Genomic DNA, 25984 nt, shown 5'->3' on the forward strand with positions numbered 1-25984 from the left:
CTTAGGAAGATCCCCTGGAAGGGGGCATGGTAACCCACTCCAGTATTCGTGCCTGGAGAATCCCCATGGACAGAGCAGCCTGGCGGGCTACAGTCCATGGGGTCACAAAGAGTTGGATACAACTGAGTGACTAAGCCTACATATATCATTTACCTATCAATTTTCTTAAGTTATCTTAGTATTACTATCACCTCCTCCACAGTTTAAAATAAAAGTATTGTTAAACCAAATAGAAACTAGTATCATACATTCATAACAGAAGTTCACACACACAACTAAGAATTATATAAATCATTTGAAAGTTCCTTTTATACAGAATTCACCCTAAGGTATATATTTTCTCTGTGGCGCTTTCAGATGATTTTATTCTGAATCTACAAAATGAAATGCAACACTAACATAAGAATACCTTAAAAAGTTCTTAACTACTTATGACTTATCCCCATAATGTAAATTCTTTATCTCAATACCTGTTTTAAAATTCGTTCTATAGACCCTTGATCCATTTTGCTTGTAACAGCATCTTTCCTCAGTCGTGCAGCAACAGTGCCAAGGTAATCAAGAGATGCCACTCTTAAAGCCATCTCTGTTGACTTATTACTGAACTGATGAACCTGCATATGAAAAATAATTTTAACTTAATCAAGTTAAAATACTTTTAATAGCAGTTTACATAAATTCTGTATCTATGCTGTTTTACTTGAAATTTGAACATTTTTTCCCGTCATATTGTCCCACAAAGTAATTACCCTTTAAAAATTTTTTGATTTATTTTTTTGGCCACATCCTGCAGCTTGCAGGATCTCAGTTCCCTGACCATTGACTAAACCTGGGCCATGGCAGTAAAAACCCAGAATACAAACTACTAGGCCACCATGGAACTCCCATTAATTGCCTTTTGAGTTTCCAGAATTTTAACATTTTCATTAAAAAGAAAAAAAAAAATTATAACCAAGTCTTCCTAAGAACACAGTCACTTTCTTTAAATGTAGGCTCAACTGTATAAAATGGGATTATAACCGACTAAGAACTTCTTAGGCTGGAATTTCAAAGTCTATAAAAAATATCTTGGTTTCAGAATATTTTCCAACTAACAGAAAGTAAGGCCCCCAAAGCTCTGTAACAACTACACGAGTCCAAATGTAGTTTAAAAATAAAAACCACAATAGCATTTCGTTGTATTTATTTCCCTAATACGGTGTTACATGAGGACTAAAATGTGTCATGTTTTTAGAAGTACTCTTAAAGATGACAGAGCTCATATTCATCAGTTTCATGCTTTGAAATGAATTAACTATAACAACATGACTCTGTGTTGAGATGCTTTTAACTAATAATACTTTCAAACAAATAAAAGAAGTTTTTTAAAGCACTGTTATCTTATGTAATGAAATGAAAGCACCAAAAGTCACAACATTTCAAAATTTTATACAAGGTACCAACAGTATTATGTACAGTAATGCACATGCAAAAATAGAGATGCAATGGTCGTATTTCCTTACACATTTTTAAAGAATTCATCATCTGTGAATCAGAGTACATCCTCATTATGTTGTCTTCTAGTAATCTAATAATCTTTAAATGCTATACTCTTACCAACAGTCTCCCTAACAAACTAAGGAGTAGTTCAGCAGCTGGCCATTCAGGCTTATTGACTGTTGAAAGAAGGTCTTGAACAAAATTTTCAAATAGTGGTCTGTAATCTTCTTCACCTTGCTTACTACCACATCTGTTCAAAGATAAATAATGAAAAAGCTGTGAGTTTAGGTGACATGTTCACCAATATGACTGAAATTTTGTTAACTACTTTTCTCAACTTGTATATCTAAACAAGGTGTAACAGAGCACAGTAAATAAAATATGGTTTAAAATGAATCTATTTCTCAAATTTAATTTTACCCCCTACTACAGGAAATTCATTTACTGACTAATATTAACATTACTTTCTGGCAAGCATAATACATTTTAAATAATGACCACTGTTTTTGTATGAGATTACTATAAATTCTTCTGAAAACTAAGTAAACCTCTATCCCTAAACTTTCCTATTCAACCAGAATGTCCGAAAATTCAATGAAAAATTAAAGAATTTCAATCTTGTACTTTAGCTTCTAGAGTCCAACACACAAGAAAGTTCATGAAACTTCAGATTTTATAATATTCCAACTGCCTCATTTTAAAGATAAGGATATCAGGAGTCAGGGAGACATAGTCAGGTTTAGATTATGGAAGGAAGTTCGATTAATCTTTTACATAAAAGAAATGAACTATTCTCTCCATGGGGAAAATAAAAATCAGATTATGTTAATTTTACTCACTTTTTAAGGAAGATGGAAAGGAAGTTTTGGGCTGTTCGCATGGCTGTTTCATAAGAATTGGTAATGACAACATCCTGGTCAACCTAGATTGAGAAAAATGAATGGATATAGATGTAAGAAATAACCAACAAATTATTTCAGTTGCTACTACCATGTTAATACTGACTATAAGGGCAATACAATTCAATACTAAAACTTTATGAACTTCCCTGGTGGTACAGTGGATAAGAATCTGCCTGTCAATGTAGGGGACACAGGTTCAATCCCTGATCTGGAAAGATCCCACATGCCACGGAGCCTGTGCACCACAAGTACAGAGCCGGCACCGTAGAGGCTGGGAGTCACAATTACTGTGCCCATGAATCCCAACTACTGAAGCCAGCACACCCTTGAGCTTGTGCTCTGCAATAAGAGAAGACACCGCAACGAGAAACCTACGCACTGTGACTAGAGAGTAGTGAGCACTCTCACAACTACAGAGAACCTGCTCACAGCAATGAAGACCCAGCACAACCAAAAATAAAATAAATAATTTTTAAAAATACTAAAACTTTAACTATACTCTTATATGTAAGAGAAGATACAATTAGCATTGTTGTTGTTCAGTCCCTCAGTCATGTCTGACTCTGTGATCCCATGTAAGGCAGCACTCCAGTGTTGTATTTCCTTAACTAGCTCCCGGAGTTTGTTCAAACTTATGTCCACTGACTCCGTGATGCCATCCAACCATCTCATTCTGTCGTCCCCTTCTCCTCCTGCCTTCAATCTTTCCCAGCATTGGGGTCTTTTCCAATCAGTTGGCTCTCTGCATCAAGTGACCAAAGTACTGGAGCTTCAGCTTCAGCACCTGTTCTTCCAATTAATATTCAGTGTTGATTTCCTTTAGGATTAGCTGGTTTGATCTCCCTGCAGTCCAAGGGACTCTCAAGAGTCTTCTCCACCATCGCAGTTTGAAAGTATCAATTCTTTGGAGCTCAGACTTCTTTATGATCCAACTCTCACATCCATACACGACTACTGGAAAAACCATAGCTTTGACTAGATGCACCTTTGTTGGCAAAATAATGTCTCTGCTTTTTGGGCTGTCTAGGTTCATCATAGCTTTTCTTCCAAGGATCAAGTGTCTTTTAATTTCATGGCTGCAGTCACCATCCACAGTGATTCTGGAGCCCAAGAAAATAAATTCTGTCATTGTTTCCATTGCTTCCCCACCTATTTGCCACGAAATGACAGGACCGGATGCCATGATCTTCATTTTTTGAATGGAGAATTTTAAGTCAGCTTTTTCACTCTCCTCTTTTCACTTTCATCAAGAGACTCTAGTTCCTCGTTGCTTTCTGCCATTAGGGTGGTGTCATCTGAGGTTATTGATATTTCTCCCAGTAATCTTGATACCAGCTTGTGCTTCATCCAATATGCTTCATTCTTAACATATGTTAAGAATGAGAAACATGTGTGACAAATGAAATACCAATGGTTGTTTATCATGATCTAGGTCAGAACAATATTGATCAAAAATACAAAAAGAATTTCAAAAAAATTTGCAGGTTCAAAGTTTATGAAATGCTGGAATATAATACTAAATAAAATTCAACTCCATCATTAGAAATTAAAGATCAGTATATAGTTAATTCAAAGTTGTAGAAACCTGATACACAAATAAACATTAAAAAAACTCAGTAGTAACCAGAAGAATGCAAAATAAAACATGGTATTATTTTATACTAACAAGACTAGGCAAAAATCAAAAAGTATGAATGTAAACTAGAATATCACTTTAGAGCAAACTGACCAGTTTCATTAAGTTAAAAGTGCATGTAAATTATGATTTAATATTCTACTTCTAAGTATACCTAGAGAAACTTATGCTTCAAGTTGTGTGTCACATATGATGTATTTAACCCAAGTCAAAAACAATCTAGCATTAGCTACATGTATTAAAAACAATGGTGAGTGAAAAAATTTGCTGTAAATGTCATTATATCATTTATGTAAATTAAAACTTTATCAAATATGCAGATAAATAAATAAATGAAAGAAGATAAACATTCACAATGGTAAGGAAAGACTATGAAAAGAGAACAAGGTTAGGAGAAGTGGAGAATAGGAACTCAACCTTTTTGACATTTGTTTTATACTTTGCACCCTTCTGATTATAATAAAGAAATAAAATTAAACCTCTTTCGAATTTTTTGGAGGTAAAACTATAGAACCTGGAAAAATGTTAAGTGTTGATGGGTAAAAGCTACAACACCAAAAGCAAATCATAGCTATAAGTTACTCAAATTGTTGTTGTTTAGTCTCTAAGTTGTATCTGACCCTTTTACGACCCCATGGACTGTAGGCTGCCAGGCTCATCTGTCCATGGAATTTCCCAAGCAAGAATACTGAGTGGGTTGCCGTTTCCTTCTCTAAGGGATCTCCTGAACTCAAGAATTGGCAGGTGAATTCTCTACTGTTGAGCCACCAGGGGAGCCGCCAAGTTACTCAACAGAGAAGGCATAAATTCATTTTCAGCATGAATTAAACATTAATTACATTAAAATTATTTGTTACATGTGACTATAGATACTGCATACTATAATATTCATTTTCAAATTCAGTATCTTACTTGAACCTTACAATTTGTAATAGTAGGCTTGTTAGGTACTATCATTCCCATTTTGTAAAGAAACAAGATTAAAACAATTTGTACGTTTCATGAATGGTGGATACTAGAACTCAAGTCTCCTAAAACTTAGTCTAATGCTCGACAAGGATCTGAAAGCCCAGTCACAAAACCCTAATTAACACCTTCAGTTTTATAAGAATGGCAGAGAATACAGGTACTTCTTCCTACAAAAGCAAACAGTTCTAAAACGTACAAATGATTCCTTACCTTTTTATTTGAGTCCTCTTCTGAATTAGAGTCCTTCTCTGATGATGGTAAGTGTACTACACACTGAATCAGTTGTAAAACCAGTGCTGTAACCATCTGAATATACATAGGCTCTCCATCCATATCACTACTATTTAACCTTTAATGGAGAAGAAAATATTTTAATCATACAGCATATGAAGAGAATTTCATTTTACATGTTACTTATGATCTGCAAGTTTCAGGATGCTTTCTTTACCAAAATTTCTAGGCATTATCCTTAGTGCTTATAACAGTGACCTTAAGTTAATTATTTTGGGGAAGTTAGAAAAAATACCAACTAAATGTCTATGTATAGATCATTAAATAATCATAGGAAAAATGCAGTATATAAAATTCTATACTTTATATGTACTGCAGATTGAAAACTGTAATGTAAAACATCAAATATTTTTCAAAGTGATTTTTAAAATGACAAGTCTTCAAGATTTCACAATGCCGAGGCATTCTGATATTTCTTTCATTATTAAAATCTGCTCCATAGTCAGTTCTTGATCATACGTTAGAGTATGAGGTCTGTGACACAGAATGTAAAAAACCAGATTTTAAATCTTTTCGTTTAAAAGAGTATTCCTTTATATATTGGTAGCTTTTCTTCAGGTTTTAGTAGACAATAGATGTTAATCAATACACAAGTGGCCCAAAAAAAGTAAGATAAAAACAATTATTTTATAGAAGACAACCTTCAAAGCAATCGAAATATAACCCTATTACCTAGGTCAACACATTTAATCACCCAGGAATATTATGATAGTCATGGAAATTATGATGATGATCTATGCCAACAAAGGCAATATTGCTAACAATAGTGGATAACATTTCTTAGTTACTCTGTGCTTAGTAATTTAAACTCATGTCTATTGTCTATATTGCCATTAGAGCAATTTTTCAGCTCTCTTAAAAAAATATTATATAATGACTTACTACTGTATAAAGGATTAAGTTCAAGTTCCTTAATAAGCCTTGTAAAATCCCTGAACTGCCTCTGAGGCTTTGGAGCCGTATTTCCTACTGCTCTTCTCACAGACCAATGGTTCTTAAACAGGGATGACTCTGCCCTTCAGGGGACCTTTGCCCGTGTCTAGTGAAAATTTTGGTCATCATAATTGGAAAGTGTACATTTCTTTTGGTTATCTAGTAGGTGGGGGCCAAGGGTGCTGCTAAGCATCTTACAATGTACAGGCCAGCACTGCAAAGTATTATCTGGCTCAAAATGTCAATTATGCCAAGACAGAAATTCCCTGCCAAAGATTTTTATACTTGACAATCACTGAGCCTTTAAGTCTCTCAAGACTGTATTGTTATTTCACACATTTAAGCTATTCTTCATGCTGTTCTTGACACAGAACTGCCTTTTATTCCATGATTAAAACAAAAGTCAGAAATGATAAAGAATAAATATATAATGGCTACAGTATAATGGGGTTCTTCATCATAAACTTGGTGTTTGCTATAGTTAGTTACCTGAAGTTCCTTAAGCTCCTCTTGCTGGTAGGTAATCTTGCAAGTGAAGTAAAAATTTCTTCCAAAATTAACTGCCTATGTTTTTCATATCTTGAGAATACCTATTTAGCAATTGTAAGATTTCAACTTAAGTTATAATTATTTGAAAACAAACAAAAATGATACTATACTATGTGATAAAAACCTAATCTGCCATTTAGAATGAAAATGTTTTCAACATCTTCAACAGTAATGACTTAATTTACTCAACCTTTCTATCATTAATTGTAACATTCTTAAAGAAGTCATAGTATACTAGTTTCATGCAGAGGAATATGATATTTTAGGTATGGAAAGTAAGGCAAGATTTAAATGATTTAAAATAATTGATTTTATTAAGAAATTATTAAATATTTTTAAATACTTAGAAGTGTTTAAAATCTAAGGCATAAAATAGCCCTCGTGGAAAACTCAAATCTGCATTAGTTTTTGCAAATTTGTATTGAATGATATCAATATTATTTTTCTGGGGGATAACTAAAAATGTGTACTGATTATACTTACTGCAGTGACTAATTTAATGGCACACAATTGTAGTTCACTGACATTTTCCACAAAAAATGGTGTTATTCCCATTGAAGATACCTGCACAGACACAGAGAGTAACGATAGGATACATCTGTAATAGATCTCAGTAACATTCTACCTTACTAAATCCCAAAACACTAAAAAACTTATTGAAAAACAATGAGAGAGCATTTTCTTTTCCCTCATCAATCGACATCTAGTTTTTCCTTTGTTCCCTTTCATCCTGGAGAAAATTAGTACATACCTTCCTTCACAGATGCCATTCCTCTAATTACCAACTTTTAGACTGATAAATGTCACAGGAATGCAAAAAACAAAACATAATTCACTATTCTGGAAGAAATATCCTAACATATTTTAAAGGAAATAATCATATAACTTTCAAATAATTTAGATTTTAGAATTTACACTACATTTACCTTTCTTCTGCCCCAAGTGGTTCTTTTTAAAACTTCCCTACACTTTTACTTCTTCCATTTAGATATAAAATACTCAGAATGAAAAAAATTAACGTAGTGCTGGTATTATTATTGAGTGCTCAAGGTTAAACTGAACCCAATTAGGTCCTTTGTCCTTAAATTATTTGATCTAGAAATATGGAAAATGCTGAAAAAAAACTTACCTGAAGGATTGTTGTGTCTGTTAGAAGTTGTATTTCTAGTAGTTCTGATAAGCTGCTAACAATGTCACAAACTTTATTATAAAGCATTACTATTACTCTCTGCTTATGGGTAGAACATTTAGCCCGTTTTGCCTTTGAACTTAGTAAGCCTCCTAAGATGAAAAAAAAAGCAAAACAAGGCTTATGTCAACTTTTAATAATCTGTAATAGCAATGAAACTGCTTCCTGAATTAAAAGAACACATCTTTTTTTTCTTCCCTATATAAAAATATAACTTGGCAAACAAAGCTATTTATTTATTCATTGAAGAGAAAATTATTCTCTACGGAATACTCAGAAAGTCAACATTGTCAGAACAGATTTTCAATGGCTATTAAATTCTTGTATCTTAAGTATAAATTTATTTCTTTTTTTTTTTCCATTGACTGGAGCAAGATAGTAAGATTATATTCCCCTTAAATCAACTTGCAATAATTAAACCACAGATAATTAATTTAGGATATTCATGATTCAAGTTTGCCCTCCTCTCTTCAAATGTAAACATGTTAATATACTTGACTCATTTGTAAAGATTATCAGTAAGAGAAAGAATATACATTTTTTAATTAATTTATTTTTTATTGAAGGATAACTGCTAAAATATACATTTTTAATCAACCCATTTTGTAGATAATATTTTAGGCAAAATTAGGGTGAAGTGCTAAATAGAACCAGAAGTGAATATTAACATTATCTAAGATTGCCAGATAAGTAAAATTACTTATTATATGTAAACAGTTGCTAAAGAAATTATAACTGAACAAGTACCAGACTGAAAAATTTCTATATTCCAGTCAAATGAAGGGCAGTGTTTATTACAATTTTATAATCTAGTAATTTTGGTGCCATTTGAAGTCATTGCATTCTGACCCATCCAACATGGCAAAATTATATTACAGGTAATTTTGATATTAAACTAAAAAATTATCAGTATAAAAGGGCAAACCAACCTCCATGAGGATCTAATCTGTAAACAGGATCATACTGAGGATAAAGTGTATTCTGCAAATGAAATTTAGTGTACTGTATAACTCTTTCGATTACATCCTCAATATATACAGCTTTTGGCATGTTAGGGGATGTCATGATGTTTATAGTTGTAAGACAGGCATCTGCTGATTTTGTCACTCTCTCCATAATAAGGTCTCTCCATAACCTTTCTTCTTCTTCAGTATCGTTATTCTGTAAAACAACACACTGTAAATGAAACTGAAATAAACACATTTATAGGTTAAAATATTTTTTAAAGATTATAAGGTATTTGACCTTCACTGTAAAACTCTGTGTCGGGAAGATTCCCTAGAGTAGGAAATGGCAACCCACTTCAATATTCTTGCCTGGAAAATGCCATGGGGTTGCAGAGTCAGACATAATTGAGTGACTGAGCATGCACGGTGGAAAACTTGGTAAGAGTTTTGATGTGTGTCTATTTAAAGAATATCAGGAATGAAGTACAAATACTTATGTTAGGTATGATTTTTGTGTTAATGTTTTGAAACACAATGTACTCTACTTTCTAATTTCACCATTAATTGACATTCTAATAACAAAGTTTTAGTTATGTTTATCTTCTGTGATAGACTTATTTTAAAAGTAAGTAAAATGTTACTGACTCAATCATTTCTAATACCTGTTTTTCAACAACACTGTATTTTTGAAACTGAGATTAAAAAGTGGTGATTATGCAGACTACTAAAAAGATATTTTATTTTCTAAAATAGATAATTCAACAACTGATAGACTACGTTTTAATTTATACATCAGCAATATGCATTACAATTGGGAAAAAGTGACTTTAATCTTACTTTTAAAGTGAAAATCCTTCTATCACATCCTTAGTTATAAGATATCGACTTTATATTCTAGGAATATTTTCATATGCATGCAACAGTGAGAAGAGGAATTAATAAAAGCATAATATATGTAAAGCAGAGCAGGGCTTTTATATTAAGGCCAAAAAACTCCATCTCTAGCTTTCTTTCATTTTACTACTTATACATCCACTAAAAAAGTAACATAAAATAACTTTTCTTTGATATTGAAACTGTTATTTGGAATAGTCAGTTACGGAGGTTCATCACTCATGTCAAACTTTAAGGCATAAAAGCAACACACTAAAAAGTGCTAAGGTTTTCAGGAATAAAAATAATTTCATTAAAAGCGACTCAGCGAGTTCTCCAGAACTTTGAACTCTAGATTCTTGCTATTTACCACAGTTTCTTGCTAAAGTATTAAAAACGCACACACACACACAAATCTTTTAAGACTAAAGATGTAGTATTGGGTTGGCCCAAAGGTTCATTTGGGTTTTTGTAATATCGTATGGGAAAACCCGAACAAACTTTTTGGCCAACCAATATACTGTCACTATAGTTTCTCTAATCCCTTAGGTTTATATGATTCAAGAATTATTTTAAAAGCGCGTTGGAAAAATACGGATATATTTAATAAACCACAGAAATACCAACTGAGATTAGTTTTCTAAATTCCATGTAAATCACTTAGCACTCCTGTGCCTTTTGAAAACATCAAGAACACTTCCTTTCTGAGATATAATCCAGTTCATGTGCTAAACATATATACTATGTATGTATATATGAGAATGGAAGTATTATCTATCAATAATACTTGCTACCAGTGCTTCTCGTTGGATGAAAATTAGACCTTTTTCTGTTTCAAAAATTTCCTATAATATACTATTTTTATTACCAGTCATTTAAATATAAATTTCATTCACTCAAAATATTCCCAAATTCTTATCTTTTACATTAAATTCCTATAAGCATTAGTGTTTGAATTTATTAATTGTTAAAGAGACACCAGGATCAATTCAAATGCACATACGGTTTTGAAAGTCTGCTATAAAGATTAGGAATGCAGACCCTGGTTTATATAAACCATTATACCATGTTGCTACCACTTTTGATAAAGCACACTAAAATGTAATGACAGCTGCAGTTAACATTTACTGAGAACTTACAATGTACCAGACACTGTTAAGCAGGTTACATGAATTAATTGAAGAAACATCCCTTCAACAAACATTTGAGCTAGATATAAAAATAACACATAAGGATCAATATTTTACAATACATTAAGAAATCACCATATGGTTTCCAACTATTTAGTTCTCAAGGGAAGGTCAAGAAAAATAATTATTTCCTACCAACATTTTATAAATGAAAAGACATTTTAAAGACTCATCCACTTACAAAAGGAAGAGCATAATGTAAGATTAAAGAATGATCCTTTGAACTGAATGAATTTACATCTGTCACCATATTTATTTATATCAAAGCTGTCAACTGATAATGTGTAACATTAATTTTAAACTACTAAGAATCAAATTCTAACTGCAAGGCTAAATGTGAACTAGTAAATAGTGGCAACAAGTTCAAATTAATAAAATTTGGAATTTTCCCTATAAATCAAAGTTCCTTATGAAAAACTGTATAATTTAATAGAGTAAAATTAACAATACAGATCTTAAACTTACATGATTTAACAAAGTGGAGAGCTTTGACCCATCTTGAATATTCTTTTCCAAGATATTTAGGACTTTCACAGTTTTGTCAGTGGAAAGCTAAACAGAAGCAAAAATTCTTTTATCAATCATTGGTAAACATAGTAAATTATTCAAGAAATATTCTGTACAATTATTCCCCTTAGCTTATGGATTATACAGCATTAACATTCGCTCACAGAGTGGAAAAATAAAATTTTCTCACTTAGCTCCTCCACTCAGATCTGAATTATGTAGAGAATTAATTACTTATTTTTGAAAGAACAGCAAACGGAATGGGCACATATGTATGTTTCTAACGCAAATCTCACCATATAGCTAGTTAAGACTGCATTTGTTCTGGCCCTCTGCTCTGTGAAAGTGACACTGAACATGCATATGATCGCAGAGGCACCCACACACTCTAAGTATTTCCTTTGTTGATTTTTTATTTTTAAAAACACCTATTTAATTTCTTACAAATAATGTTTTCTGTATTTAAAAAATTAGTAGTCATTGTAGAGGTTCTACCAGGAAGCAACCATTACCCATTCCTTTGACTAAGTCTCCTTTTAGATCCCTATCAGGTAGCTAGGACTCTCAATGGAATCAGTCAGAAAAGTAATATGGGAGGATCAAAGTGACATCAGGTATATTTTCATTATTTATATACTGGTATATAAAAAAAATTTCCCCCAAATATATTGCTTTAGATAATTTCACAACAGATTAAACTACTGAAACTGTTGGTAAATTATCCATGCTTTGAAAATACTCAGTAAATGCACTTTTTTGAAACAGAAACACTACATATTTTGAAATAGAAACACTATAGGACTTATGACATAAAACCTAAAGGGGGCACTGGCACTTCGGAAAACTGATGCCATATTTGTATATACAAAAGAAATCAATATATTCCTCACTGCACATAGTAATATCAATGTGAACCAATAGTACATTAATTCTTGGGTAATCACGTGAAATGTCTGTATAGCTTTAAAATCCTAACTCATAAAACTTTTGGCACTGTCAGTGGGAATGTGAATTGGTGCTGCCACTATGGAAAACCAGTATAGAGGGTCCTTAAAAAAGTAAAAACCAATCTGTCATAATCAAGTGAATCCACCTCTAGGTATGTATCTGAAGAAAACAAAAGCACTAACTTCATAAAATATATGCATTCCCATTTTTACTGTAGCATTATTTATAATAGTCAAGACATGGAAGCAACCGTGTCCACTCATAGATGAATGGATAAAGAAAATGTGGTGTGTGTGTGTGTGTGTATTTAGCCATGAAAAGAATGAAATCTTGTCATCTGCAACAATATGCATGGACCTTGATGGCGTGATTCTAACAGAAATAAGTCAGAGGGAAAAAAATGCCATATGATCTCACGTGTATATGGACTCTTAAGAAAAAAAGAATTTATAAATACAAAGAACAGATTGGTGGTTGCTAAACATGCAAAGTGGGGGTGGGTAAAGTAGATGAAGGTGGTTAAAAGGTACAAATTTCCAGTTATAAGTCAGTCCTGGGAATGTAATGCAAGGCATGATGAATATAGGTAACAATACTATGATTTATATCTGCAAGTTGTCAAGAGAATAGAACTCTTAATTCTTATTATTCTCATAATAAAAAAAAAATAATGCAACTGTAACTGTGTGTGGCCATGATGTTAACTAGATTTACTTTGTATCCTTTTACAATACACACAAATATTGATTTGTTACACTGAACTCCTGAAACTAATATAAATGAATACAAAATGAATAACTGATATTTTAACTTTGTAAAGAATATTAAAATATTTCCCAGTCTACTTTAAAACTAAATAAATATGTTTAATTTTTGAGAAAACAAATTCTTCAGATAAATATAATCTTTCATTAAATCTTTTACTACGCTTGAAGAACAAATCATTATCTTTACATTACAGATTAAGAGTAGAAAATTTTGTAAAAGAGGAGCCTGATTAGGAGGGAAGAGGATTTTTTTGAAACTGTATTTGCATAGTAATCATGCAGTAGTTTAGGAGGTGACTGCTGGATCATAAAGATTACGGGAAGCCAATCTTGATGTTGTCACTATTGTTTGAAGTATTATTAAGGAAAAAAATTTCTGTTATTCCATTAGTGCAATGAGACTACTTGGCAACAGACAGCTCATAGGAAAGACAATCCATAGAAGTTATTATGAAGCCTGCAACAATGAGATTCTGTACTTATTAACAATTAATGTGTTAACAGACATAGAGAATAGATTTGCGGTTGCCACGGGGGAGAGGTGGTAGGGGAGGGAAGGATTGGGAATTCGGGATTGTCAGTTGCAAGCTATTAATATAGGACGTATAAAGAACAAGGTATAGCACCAGGAACCATTTTCAATATCCTGTGATAAACCATAATGGAAAAGAATGTTTACAGATGTGTAACTGAATCACTCTGTTGTACAGCAGAAAGTAACACAACATTGTAAATCAACTATACTTTAATAAAATAAACCAAAAAAAACCCCCAACAATTACTGTGTTAAAACCATGGCTTAACTCTTTCAATCAATGTAAATGACTAAAGGAAATGTTAAAGAAAAATTTAGTGTATTTCTGCATTTAAATACTTTAAATATTTGAGACAATGAAAAAATAAACAGTGACAAAAAAATCCAGGACTGTGTCACTTTGAATGCAAAAATATGATTAGTCTTTAGAATAATTTGCAGAATATGCCTTTGATTCAAGCCTTGTCATTTTTTTAAAGAAATAATTCTGTCAGATTCTCAGAAAGAAACAATGAATTGTCTTTTCATCATTACTTACTTTATATAAACTTTGTAATTTACCTTTAAAACTTTAATTTCAAACATGAAATAGTAAGTAAATTTATAAATTTTACTTTAGTGAGATACCTTATCCATTATACCCATTGCTTTAATTTTAGCAGATTCACTGCCAAGTTCATTAAGCTGATGTTTTCCTAAGAGCAGTTCCTGAGGAATTTCATCATCATCACCTGAAAAACCAATTCAAACATACATAGTTTAGGTAAAATAAATAGCTCAAAATAGTTAGCTTTAGTTAATAAAATTTCTGCATATATACAAACAGATATAAACAAACAAAAATAATATCCTAGGAGGCCTCCGTAAACCTCAAGCAAACCCTGAATAAAAGAGGACAAAGATTACAATTAGACTTCTGACTAAGATGGGAAGAGGAGATAGATCTCTTATCTTTACTACTTTATGACCCTTCTCAAGCAAACTTTCTGCCCCAGCAGGCTGACCTGTATGGACTACATCAACAGTCTCCCATGCCCTCTGGCTTCTGTTTGGGTTCAGCCAGTGGGATGCCCTGTCAGAAGATCAAAGAGAAGGAGAGTGAGGTCAGGGTATTTCTATTCCTGACTCCTTCCTTGCAAGGTCTCCTCAAGCTGCTCATGTCCTCTGACCAAAAGAACACTTGTTTTTACAGGGCAACCTATTCTAAAACTTTCTTTTCCTATTTATTGACTGAGTTCTATTGAATTCTCTTTACCCTTGCTCCTTTGGGTAGAGGGGTGGTAACAGTTCCAAGTCTGTTAACTTTGGGTTTCCACTCTATTCTGCCCCTATCTTTGTAATCTTGGTCTCTTTTTAAGTAACTACTCAAATTATTTTAATTTGAGAATGCCATATGACTTCTTGTTGGGGTCTTAAATGACATGGAAGACAGTTTTCCAGCACGCAATTCTAAAGTTTTGGAAATGATGAAGTGGATATTCTAAGTAATCAGGGAAAGAATTAATGATACTTACACAAGTAACTGTCACAAATACTTTTAAAATAAAGGTAATATACCTTTTAATGCATTTTTAAACAGATGTACTCATACTAGAATTATTGTACTCCATCTAGTTTTTGTATAAATTAGGCACTAGTGTTTGTATCTACTGAAAGTGGCATAAAATTGTTGAGAGCAGCTCTCAACAATATAAGCAGCTTTTTAAAAAAATAAACCTAACATTTTTTACATCTGTAGGTATGACCCATATATATTATTATAAATGTAACACAACATTACATTAACCCTATTGTATTCTAATTGCTTTACAATTTTGTTTCCCACATTGGATACGGAATATGTATGTAATACATACGTAAAGCCTGGGGCTGGGGTATTTACGTCTGCATCTCTAGCACTTAACATACTACTGACAACCAGTAATTATTCAATAAATATTGTCTTTTAGAATAAATTAAGTAGGTTCTCATTTCTGCATCTTTGCTCATATTAGTACCCTTCTTCTCTAGGACCTACTCAAGTTTCATCTGCATAAAGGCTTCCCTAATCTACTATGGTAGCTGTACTCTCAAGCACTCTTAAAACACTATCAGTACTAAACTAATTTAACACTTGAATTTTATACCAACGTTTTCAGTTACTTGATAACACAGACTAGATTTGATGCCACACTAGGTTTCAACTTCTTAAGAGCACAGATCATCCCTCTGAATCTACTAGAATAACTGGCAGAAAGCTTAACACACAGGTAAATAAATACATTTTAAACTGAGTTTATATTTAGAGGTAAATAAATATATTTTAAATGATTTTACCAAATGCAGTAAAATCCATATCTTCTAAGTTATCCAAAATATTCTCTATTGAGGCTGTGAATCTCTTAAAAGTTGAAGAATCCATCATTTCTGCAAAGGAAGAAAAAAATCCAAAACTTAATCATCCATACTCCAAGTAGAAAACTGAAATTGATGACTATGAATAAAGACAAATTAAAATGTTACCTTCGGGTGTTAGTTTTGGTTCATAAGCTTTCCGCTTCTTCTGTTTTTCTTTTTTCTTCATTTTTCTAGCGACTAAATGAACAAAAAAAAATACTGAAATGCAGTAATAACAACCTAAAATACTTCTATGTCTACTTTCTTCCTGAACATTAATTAAAAACTTGAACAATAATCACTGCTAATACACAAATTTTTGTCTTGATTAAAAATTAGGAGTTGTAAATTAGCTCATAAAAAGGTATAAAAATTCTTTGAAGTTAAAACCTTAAATTTAACATCAGCTTAAGTAAGAAATCCATTGACACTGATGAATTACCCTCACTAAGGCTGGGAGGAGGAGAATAATCTTCCATGTCAGAATCTGATGGGCTTCGGTTTCGATAACGACCACCACCTGAACTCCTTCTTCCTTCATGAGAGTGGCCACTTCTCCTATGATCCCCAGAGCTTCTTCTGTCACGCTCTTCATATTCCCAAGCTTTATCATCATCTTTTTTATGTCGTTTCCTAGAGGCTAGAAGCAAATCCCCATGACAAATAATTTACCTCACTTAAAAGACTATTAAAACTTGTACTTTAAAAATGAACCACCACATGGGGCGGTGGGGGGGGGGGGGGGGCGGGGGGGGGCGGATAGAATCTTCATTTGTGTGAGACTAGGAAATTCTGAGTCATTCTGATTAACCAGAAATATAAATTATGGTACAGAAATGGTATCACTTATTTTAGCATTTATCTAGATTTAGAAAATTTTACATGAACTTGGTTTGCTAATGAATATAGATAGGAATATTGTGGAAATTAAATCACACTGCTCATTTTAAAGAGATATTTGGTGAGTCAATAATATCTAAAACTCAGGATTAATTAAGGCATGTAAAACAAACTTCATCTAGAATTTGATAAAAACCAGAAACACTTTAAAACATTTGGATTGCTGGTGGGAAGTGGGGTTTGGAGGAAAGTAAACTTTTGAGAAACCATTACAGACTGTGGGTGACCATGTATACTATCAATTAACAGCCAAGTTAAGCCCACAACATAGCTATAAATTCAACAGACTTGATAACCTAACATCACGAGCTACCAATACAAAGACACAATAAACCTATATAGTTGTAAATACCCACACACTGCATTCAGTTCTCCAACAATATACTTGCTTAAACCCAAAAAGACAGCTTTTAAGTTTATGCATGCTAGATAAGCATATTTATGTATGTTACCTTCAATCCCTTCCCCATCCTTCCAGAGGTATAAGCATTCTGCTAAAATCACCAGTACTGACAGGAGCCTCTAGGCAGAACTGGCAAACAGATTTCATCTGACACATCAACTCTGATCAACCGGTAGTAGCTGCCCAGAGCATAATGTTGAGAATAATTCTGAGCCCTGAGACAAAGCACCATATTTCAGCAAGAAAGACTGATTAAAAATGTCTGTCCAGCGAGACTCGGAAGGAATACAAGTGAAAAATATTTAGCACATCTGTTCTAGTATATAACAATATCAAGTTAAAACCAGGATAGAGAACTGATGTGTTCTACATCCTGTGATCATACACTGGTTGTTGAAGTGACCACTTGTTGCTGACAGTGAATTACTTTCTAGTCTGTAGTCCTGAACCTGACTCCTTTGCTTATCTTGTGACTTGCTTCTATTTTAAATCCTAACTATGACCAATACCCAAGTTCTTCACAAGAAACTGTTGCTTGAGTCCCTAGTCCTCTACTTGGCTTATATTTAAGGATACCAATCTTTGGTTCATGTACTCAATCTACACTTGTGCCAATGTCTTATGTGTGGATAAGCAATGTCTATGTGTGCTCAGTTACTTCAAGTAGTGTCCAACTCTGTGACCCCATGGATTATAGCCCACCAGGCTCCTCTGTCCATGGGATTCTCCAGGCAAGAATACCGGAGTGGGTTGCTATGCTCTTCTCCAGGGGATGCTCCCCACCCAGGGATCGAACCGGTGTCTCTTATATCTCCTGTACTGGCAGGAGAGTTCTTTACCACTAGTGCCACCTGGGAAGCCTTTTGCTTATATATAGCATTCATTAAATATTTTTTCAAAAAGTACTGAAATGCTTACTTTGAAGAATGATAATTAACAAGTGAGTTCATTCAGAAAGTAGTATTCTTTGATCTCAAATATGACTTATGAGTTTTTATATAATTTCATAAGAAATCTATTTCAAGCCTTCAATTCTAGGAGTAGGAAATGCTTGAAAAACTTTATAGTTAGCAAGTAGATATAATATGCTGAAGGACAGGGAAGCCCAGTATGCAGCATTCCATGGGGTCACAAAAAGTTGGACATGACTAACTAAACAACAACAATAATATGCTGTATTGGTGGTAATTTTTATAGGTCTTGGAAATTCCTGTTTCACATCCATTAAACTAAGAAAGTTGGAAAAAAAAAAAAAAGAATGGCAAATTAAAGGGAAAAAATTCAACTTCTATGAAACAGTGTATATAGAAACAAGGTTCTATAAAGACCACGATTTATTATGATTAATCTGTCCATTCTTATATCATTTGTTATCTTGGAAAAAGTAGGGGAAGAACCCAGCATAACTCAATAGGGTGTGTAAAATACGACTTGGGCGTTTTCCATGCTCCCTTTCTAAATTTCACCTATGTGCCCCTTTAGCATCTTAGATCTCCCCTCCTTCTTCCCCTGCAACCAAGATGACTTTATAATTGTACATGACTATCCATATCTGTGTGGCCCAACTTTTAAAGTTAACCCTTAATAGTTCCCCCTATCTTTCAACAAAATTATTTCCTTAGTTTTAGATTTTTAGGAAACCAATTTGATTGAACTGCAATAAAATTTTGTTTCATAAACATCTCTCTCCCTCAAAGCAGCATAATGGTTGCCACTTAAGTTCTCATAATAGTTTCACATTTGGTACTGTACTCCGTTTCACTAATTTTTTGCTATGGTATAATGATGACAATTTGACTGTTTATGACAGTTACGAATTGGAATTCTTTCATCACTCAAATCAGTGGCCACAGAGTCAACTTTTCTAGTTACTTGTATAGAAATAAACCCAAAAAACCAGGAAGCTGTTCTAAGATCTCCTGAAAAACCCAGAGACACTCCCCTTTTCCCAAGCAGAAGTTGAAGTTCAGGTTCCCTAACCAATATTAGCTTTCAATATCCTCAGACATATATATGAGATCCATGGCTTTTAAGATGAAATTATGTGCTCCCATGAGACAACATCTCTCATCACAGAAAGCAAAGAAGAGAACAGAGGCTGCAATGACAACAAACATGAGGCATGAGAGGCTCTGTCCTCTATTTTCCATTTGATGGGCTTTTCTGATTAGGCTACCCTTTTTACTTGACTGTGAGGTAGCTTCAGAATTCTCATCAGCTTAGCAATGCAGGCAGCCACTCTCAATTAACTGGAGTTGAAGTGTGACTTGAAACCAGTCTGCAATTAAGGAACTCCTTAGTTACTCCCTTTAGAAATAAATGGGGTATTTAGGGGAAGAGAGGGAAAGTGAAGCAGAGGCATGTATATTAAGGGCAGTGAGTTTCTGGGCCACCAGATCTCCTTTCTCCTCTCCCTTTCCAGACCATATGTTCCCATATAAACAAAATATTTAATTATAATAAAAACGTATTACCTTTAGCCATTGAAATATACTGCATATAAATACATCTCATTATAATACAATAACAATTATACATATAATTAAATGTCAGATTAATTTTGCTGCATTTTATTTCAATTTTAAAACTGTATTCAGAGTTATTCAGTATTCATAGTCTACTGTTCATAGCTCAAGAGCTCACAATATTGAGAAGATCAGAGTAAATGAACATTGATCAAAAACTTTGGAGGTGAAGGGCTTCCATCAACAATAATACATTTAAAAATGGCAGCATGCATCTGTCCTTCCTGCCCTTGCTTGTCACACCTCAATCTACAGATACTAGGTGGAAAAGGTAGAACACACTGGTGGTCTTCCCACTTCTTTTGGTCATAATGACTAAGTCAGTTGGCACACAAGTGAAGATCTCCCATAGTCTGTTTCCACTGAATGCCGTTTAAGTCAAACAAGGTTGCTGACCCCTCTTGGCTAGGCTCAATTCTCTTGCTCCAGTAGAAGGAAGATAGGGATAAAAGAGAAGAACTTTTTCAGTGGACCAGTAGGAAGACAGGCGAGGAATAGCAAGTCTAGTGCAAAGACAGGTGATCACAGTGTTGTAGAGAGGTAGCTGTGTAGTGAAGAAGCCAGCTCTGGAAAACAGTGAAACAAGGGAGGAATTCCAGGACACAGCTGGGCAAAAAGGAGAAGCCAGGTCCAAACCACACAGATAATTGGCAATGTGGCTAATCCATTCATAATTTAGTGATAGTATGGTTTAAAATATTTCTTCATCTGGCTATCTCCTACGTGTCCTTCAAGACTCAACTCTAGTGTCACCTCTTCCAGTAAGCGCTCTCTGAACCCCACTATAATTTTGATGCCAATCCAATTAATCCAATGTGCTCCCACAGCACCCTGGATTTACTATTATCATTGCTGTACGCCTCACTGTACTTCAACTGTTTACATATTTCCCCCATTAGACTGAAGATTCTTCAAAGGTGGGGTCACATACTTGCTATATTTTTATTCTCACTGCCTAAGATATAGTGGGAGCTCAATAAATGTTTGCTAAATGCATATAGAAACATACCTGTGTTACCTGACACTTATTATAACTCATTAAAAAATTCTTTTCTTGGTGCCAACTGATCTCATCTTTCACACATATTTTAAGTATAAAGTAAAAACTTGCTATACTATTTATTAAGATCACTATTCTCTTGCTAACCCAAAAAATTATAAATGAAACAAATACATCAATCTGCTTTTTAATTCTAAAGTAATAATAAACTTAATGTGATACTTACATTCAAAAGTTTCATCACTATCATTATCTTCATCTGAACTGATTTCAGCATATTTTGGTTTTTCATTGACTGTGCTACGCTTGCGTTTATTCATTTTCACACGTTCACAAAGTGGCATGGTGGATTCAATTTCTGCCAGGAGTTCGGGGGGTAATTCTTTTAACACTGATTGATCTATACTACCTATTAATAAAAGGTAAGAAAAAACATAAATCTGAAGATAAAAGGGAAATTTTAACTGTTAAAACACAAAATGAAATATTATGTAAGTTTTCTAAGTTATATTTGTATTTTAACAAAACACATTCATATTTATAATTAGTCTTAACCCTAAACTGATAATGCAGTTTTTATACATATTATCGTCATAAACAACTTTTAAAACAGATTCTTGCTATCATAGCAATAGAGGGTAGTTATACTATCAATTTTTGATATAATTAGTGCCTTCGTTTTTCTGCATTGACTGAGACCCACTTGCATTTTCAGGTGTATCTGTAGTAGGGTGTATACCTCACATTCTCGGTAGCACTCAAATTTGTTTTAGAGTTCTGGAGCAGTTAGTTTGAAAGTAATTACATCCCTCAATATAAATGTTAAGAGTTGGAGAGGATACCTGTCACCTCATTCTCTTCTATATGATCCTGGTGGTTGTGTATGGTGTCTGGGACAAGATTTCATATGCTTTTACCTATCTTTGTCTATGAGAGGCACAGTAATACCTTTACTATTACAGAAAATTTCCTCAAACAGCTAAACCAAAATATGTGTTTAACAGAAGATAACAGGAACATGAAAGGCAAGATAAATAGAAAAAAGCATTTTAAAATATAAATGTCAACTGAAAAGGGTAAATTCAAATCTGTTATGAAATAAACCCATATTTTTCCATGAAAGAATAAAGAATACAATACTATTAGAACTATTAACATATTTACTATTTAATCCTACACACATATACACAAACATACAAATAGCTGCTAAGAAGAAATCAATCCTTAACATCCTGTTGAGAGCTTAAAAATAAAGTAGAACTAGCAAAAGTTCTTTACTCAGGATAATTTGTCCTTGATGACTACTGAAGATGACAATTTTAACTTACTTTACTTACCCATGTAAATCTTTGACTGGAAGTATAAAAATGATGTCTTACCTAAATTTTAAGAACTGGGAGTGAAGAGTACCTTCGTGGTTTACAGCAGGAATATTAGTAACTATAATCAACATTAAGACCATAACATTCAAATGATAATAGTGCTTATGTAAAGATTAAATATAAATCATCCCCAAAATAAATAGGTACTGGTTAAGACAATTTAAACATCACAAGAATATACAACACTAATAATTTAAGATGACGAAACATAAACTATCAGTCTCAAATGACAAATAATCCTTTTATTCATCATGAAGGAGTTATTTCAGTAACTGATTAACCTCTATTTGTCCAAATACACCAATAACAACAATTTACCCAACAAAGGTATAAAACTCATGATTAGTAAAATCCCAAAGACTTCATTGCTTAGAATTGTGACATACTAATGTTGAACTTTATCTATATATGTCATTTTCAAATCATGTAATATTCCCTTGCTCTTTCTTAATTTAACTGTATTGTATCAGTGAAGTTCACTTTCTAGAATATTAGTAGAGGTAAAAAAAAAATCAATTTCAGTTTTGGATCATCATTATCTTCAGTGCCAAGGTGAACATACTCTTCATCTCATTTACAAGTTCTTAATGCTCTGAACACCTCTAACTAAATATGTGGTTTTTTGATGGAAGGATCATGTCTTCTAGTATATACTTTCCCCTTTCTACATCTATAATATTAAGCATGTATATGAAATGGTCAGTTAAGTGGTTTCTGACTCTGTGGTTCACAATTTCTTATGTTCACTTACAGATGTACCACCTGTATAGTTTCAGAATTGCTGTATTTTATACAAATGAAGATAGCTCCAAATTTTTTAAAGATGGAAATTCTTTCTTTTTGTACTACATGAAACATTATAACTTTTTGGGATTTATAAATATGGATAATCCAAAAAGTATCTAGCTTTTAGTTCACCATGAGATTTTCTGAAGAAGCAGATTTGTCTGTTATGTTCTACTTAAGATTAAAATTTCCATTCATAAAGATATGCTGACTTAATAAAATATCATAGAATTATTCTTCAGATAAATATACAATAAATAATCAAGGGTTAAGATATATATGGGTACTTGCTCTCTCTTTACAATGGTTCATTATATCCCAAGAACAGGGACTTTGCTCTCTTCATTTTTTCTTTAAAAAAAAAAACAAACAAACAAAAAAACACAATAGCCAAACATGGAAAATTTATACCTTATATCTGATAAAGCAGGTAACACAGATTATCATTGTAGTTTACCATTTCTAATTCCTTAAATTAAAAATAATACTATCAGATTTAAGAGCTCTACTATTCTGTACATCATTTTAGCTTCTGCATATAGCTGAAAGTTACAGCAACACAATTTAAAGACTTTGTGTTTCATTTCCAAAGATTATCCAACTAAAAAAAGAAAGATCCAGCAATGGTTAATGTCTCTCAATGTACTGTCCTCCAAAAGTGGACCTCCTCATTTTGAACAGATATATCTATTTCACAGATTTATGTATTTTCTGTATTTCTTCGTTTTCATCAAATACTTTATAAATGGACTCAGCAAGGTCCCTTGATTATGTAGGGTAAGCAATAAAATGCTTGACATTACTATATCAGAATCTTTAATACACTGAAAACTGGATAACTGACTCAGTTTCAACAGAAATGAATAAACAGTGAGTACTGTAAATGATCACTAGAACATATTTGGTTATGATCGTTTACCTGAATTAGAAAACAGTCCTTTAAATAATGCAAAAACAATGTTTCACTGGCTACATCTTAATATGTTGATGATTTTACAGACTATTGTTGTTTGTTGAGTTATTTATTCTTAAAACCCTGAGACTGCAGACCCTTTATGATCATCTTTCTCACCTCTTTTCTCTCATGTCAACTACTTTATGCTTTAAATTAGGTTATTTGAATCACCACAAAATTTTAAGTTACTGGCTTGAGGGACAGTGCCATGTAGTTAAATTTGGTGAGGTACCACACTTCTGTAGATGGATATTCCATTGGATATAGTGCATCTTTATTTTCTGGCTCTATTAAAGCTAAAGAATAAATTTACTTCTAGGTGTGCTACGTTTTAGCAATCTTGAATTCCTAGTATAAATCACTCACACTAGGACACTTACTGGATTATTAAAATGAGAAGTTATCAAAAGATTAAAAGTCCCCAAAAGTCACTAATTTAATAACTAACACTGTGTTATGTATGTTTTTTTAAAATGGAGAAACAATCCTGAGATTAAAATAAACAACCTCAATCAACGGACTCTTTAGGATTGGAGTTTCAGACAATGGAAGCCAGTTACATGTAGAAACAAACCAGGAAACTCACATAAACCTCCAAATTTTATGTCAAAAAAAAAATTTTAGGTAGGCAAAATGTAGCTCCAGTAACCTACCAATATTACAGAGGAGTACCATAAAAATTGATGCTGTGAAGGTGCTGCACTTAATATGTCAGCAAATTTGGAAAACTCAGCAGTGGCCACAGGACTGGAAAAGGTCAGTTTTCATTCCAATTCCAAAGAAAGGCAATGCCAAAGAACGCTCAAACTACCACACAATCGCACTCATCTCACACGCTAGTAAAGTAATGCTCAAAATTCTCCAAGCCAGGCTTCAGCAATAAGTGAACTGTGAACTTCCAGATGTTCAAGCTGGTTTTAGGCAAGGCAGAGGAACCAGAGATCAAATTGCCAACATCTGCTGGATCATCAAAAAAGCAAGCAAGTTCCAGAAAAACATCTATTTCTGCTTTATTGACTATGCCAAAGCCTTGACTGTGTGGATGACAATAAACTATGGAAAATTCTGAAAGAGATGGGAATACCAGACCACATGACCTGCCTCTTGAGAAACCTATATGCAGGTCAGGAAGCAACAGTTAGAACTGGACATGGAACAATAGACTGGTTCCAAATAGGAAAAGGGGTATGTCAAGGCTGTATACTGTCACCCTGTTTATTTAACTTATATGCAGAGTACATCATGAGAAACGCTGGGCTGGAGGAAACACAAGCTGGAATCAAGATTGCCAGGAGAAATATCAATAACCTCAGATATGCAGATGACACCACTCGTATGGCAGAAAGTGAAAAAGAACTAAAGAGCCTCTTGATGAAAGCGAAAGAGGAGAATGAAAAAGTTGGCTTAAAGCTCAACATTCAGAAAACTAAGATTATGGCATCCAGTCCCATCACTTCATGGCAAATAGATGGGGAAACAGTGGAAACAGTGGCTGACTTTATTTTCTTGGGCTCCAAAATCACTGCAGATGGTGATTGCAGCCATGAAATTAAAAGACACTTACTCCTTGGAAGGTAAGTTATGACCAACCTAGACAGCATATTAAAAAGCAGAGACATTACTTTGCCAACAAAGGCCCGTCTAGTAAAAGCTATGGTTTTTCCAGTAGTCATGTATGGATGTGAGAGTTGGGACTATAAAGAAAGCTGAGAGCCAAAAGAACGGATGCTTTTGAACTGTGGTGTTGGAGAAGACTCTTGAGAGTCCCTTGGACTGCAAGGAGATCAAACCAGTCTATCCTAAAGCAGATCAGTCCTGGATGTTCATTGGAAGGACTGATGTTGAAGCTGAAACTCCAATACTTTGGCCACCTGATGCGAAGAGCTGACTCATTTGAAAAGACCCTGATGTTGGGAAAGATTGAGGGCAAGAGGAGAAGGGG

The 25984-nt window shown here is 33.5% G+C and overlaps 1 protein-coding gene across 4 annotated transcripts in view; it reads right to left on the bottom strand.

Moving 5' to 3' along the window:
- Positions 1-25984, bottom strand: part of NIPBL (NIPBL cohesin loading factor) — a 210066-nt gene that overhangs the window by 46555 nt on the left and 137527 nt on the right. For all 4 annotated transcript variants that reach the window (XM_055554416.1, XM_055554415.1, XM_055554418.1 and 1 more), the window contains 14 exons: positions 21146-21328; positions 16534-16731; positions 16218-16289; positions 16032-16121; positions 14343-14446; positions 11424-11510; positions 8878-9109; positions 7889-8040; positions 7243-7323; positions 6700-6800; positions 5197-5335; positions 2319-2401; positions 1597-1729; positions 471-614 (listed from right to left, as the gene is read on the bottom strand). In XM_055554416.1, coding sequence (XP_055410391.1) covers positions 471-614; positions 1597-1729; positions 2319-2401; positions 5197-5335; positions 6700-6800; positions 7243-7323; positions 7889-8040; positions 8878-9109; positions 11424-11510; positions 14343-14446; positions 16032-16121; positions 16218-16289; positions 16534-16731; positions 21146-21328 — 1799 coding nt within the window. The remainder of the gene's footprint in view (positions 1-470; positions 615-1596; positions 1730-2318; positions 2402-5196; positions 5336-6699; positions 6801-7242; positions 7324-7888; positions 8041-8877; positions 9110-11423; positions 11511-14342; positions 14447-16031; positions 16122-16217; positions 16290-16533; positions 16732-21145; positions 21329-25984) is intronic.

This window comes from Bubalus kerabau, chromosome 18 (assembly GCF_029407905.1).
Source record: "Bubalus kerabau isolate K-KA32 ecotype Philippines breed swamp buffalo chromosome 18, PCC_UOA_SB_1v2, whole genome shotgun sequence".
NCBI lineage: Eukaryota > Metazoa > Chordata > Mammalia > Artiodactyla > Bovidae > Bubalus > Bubalus kerabau.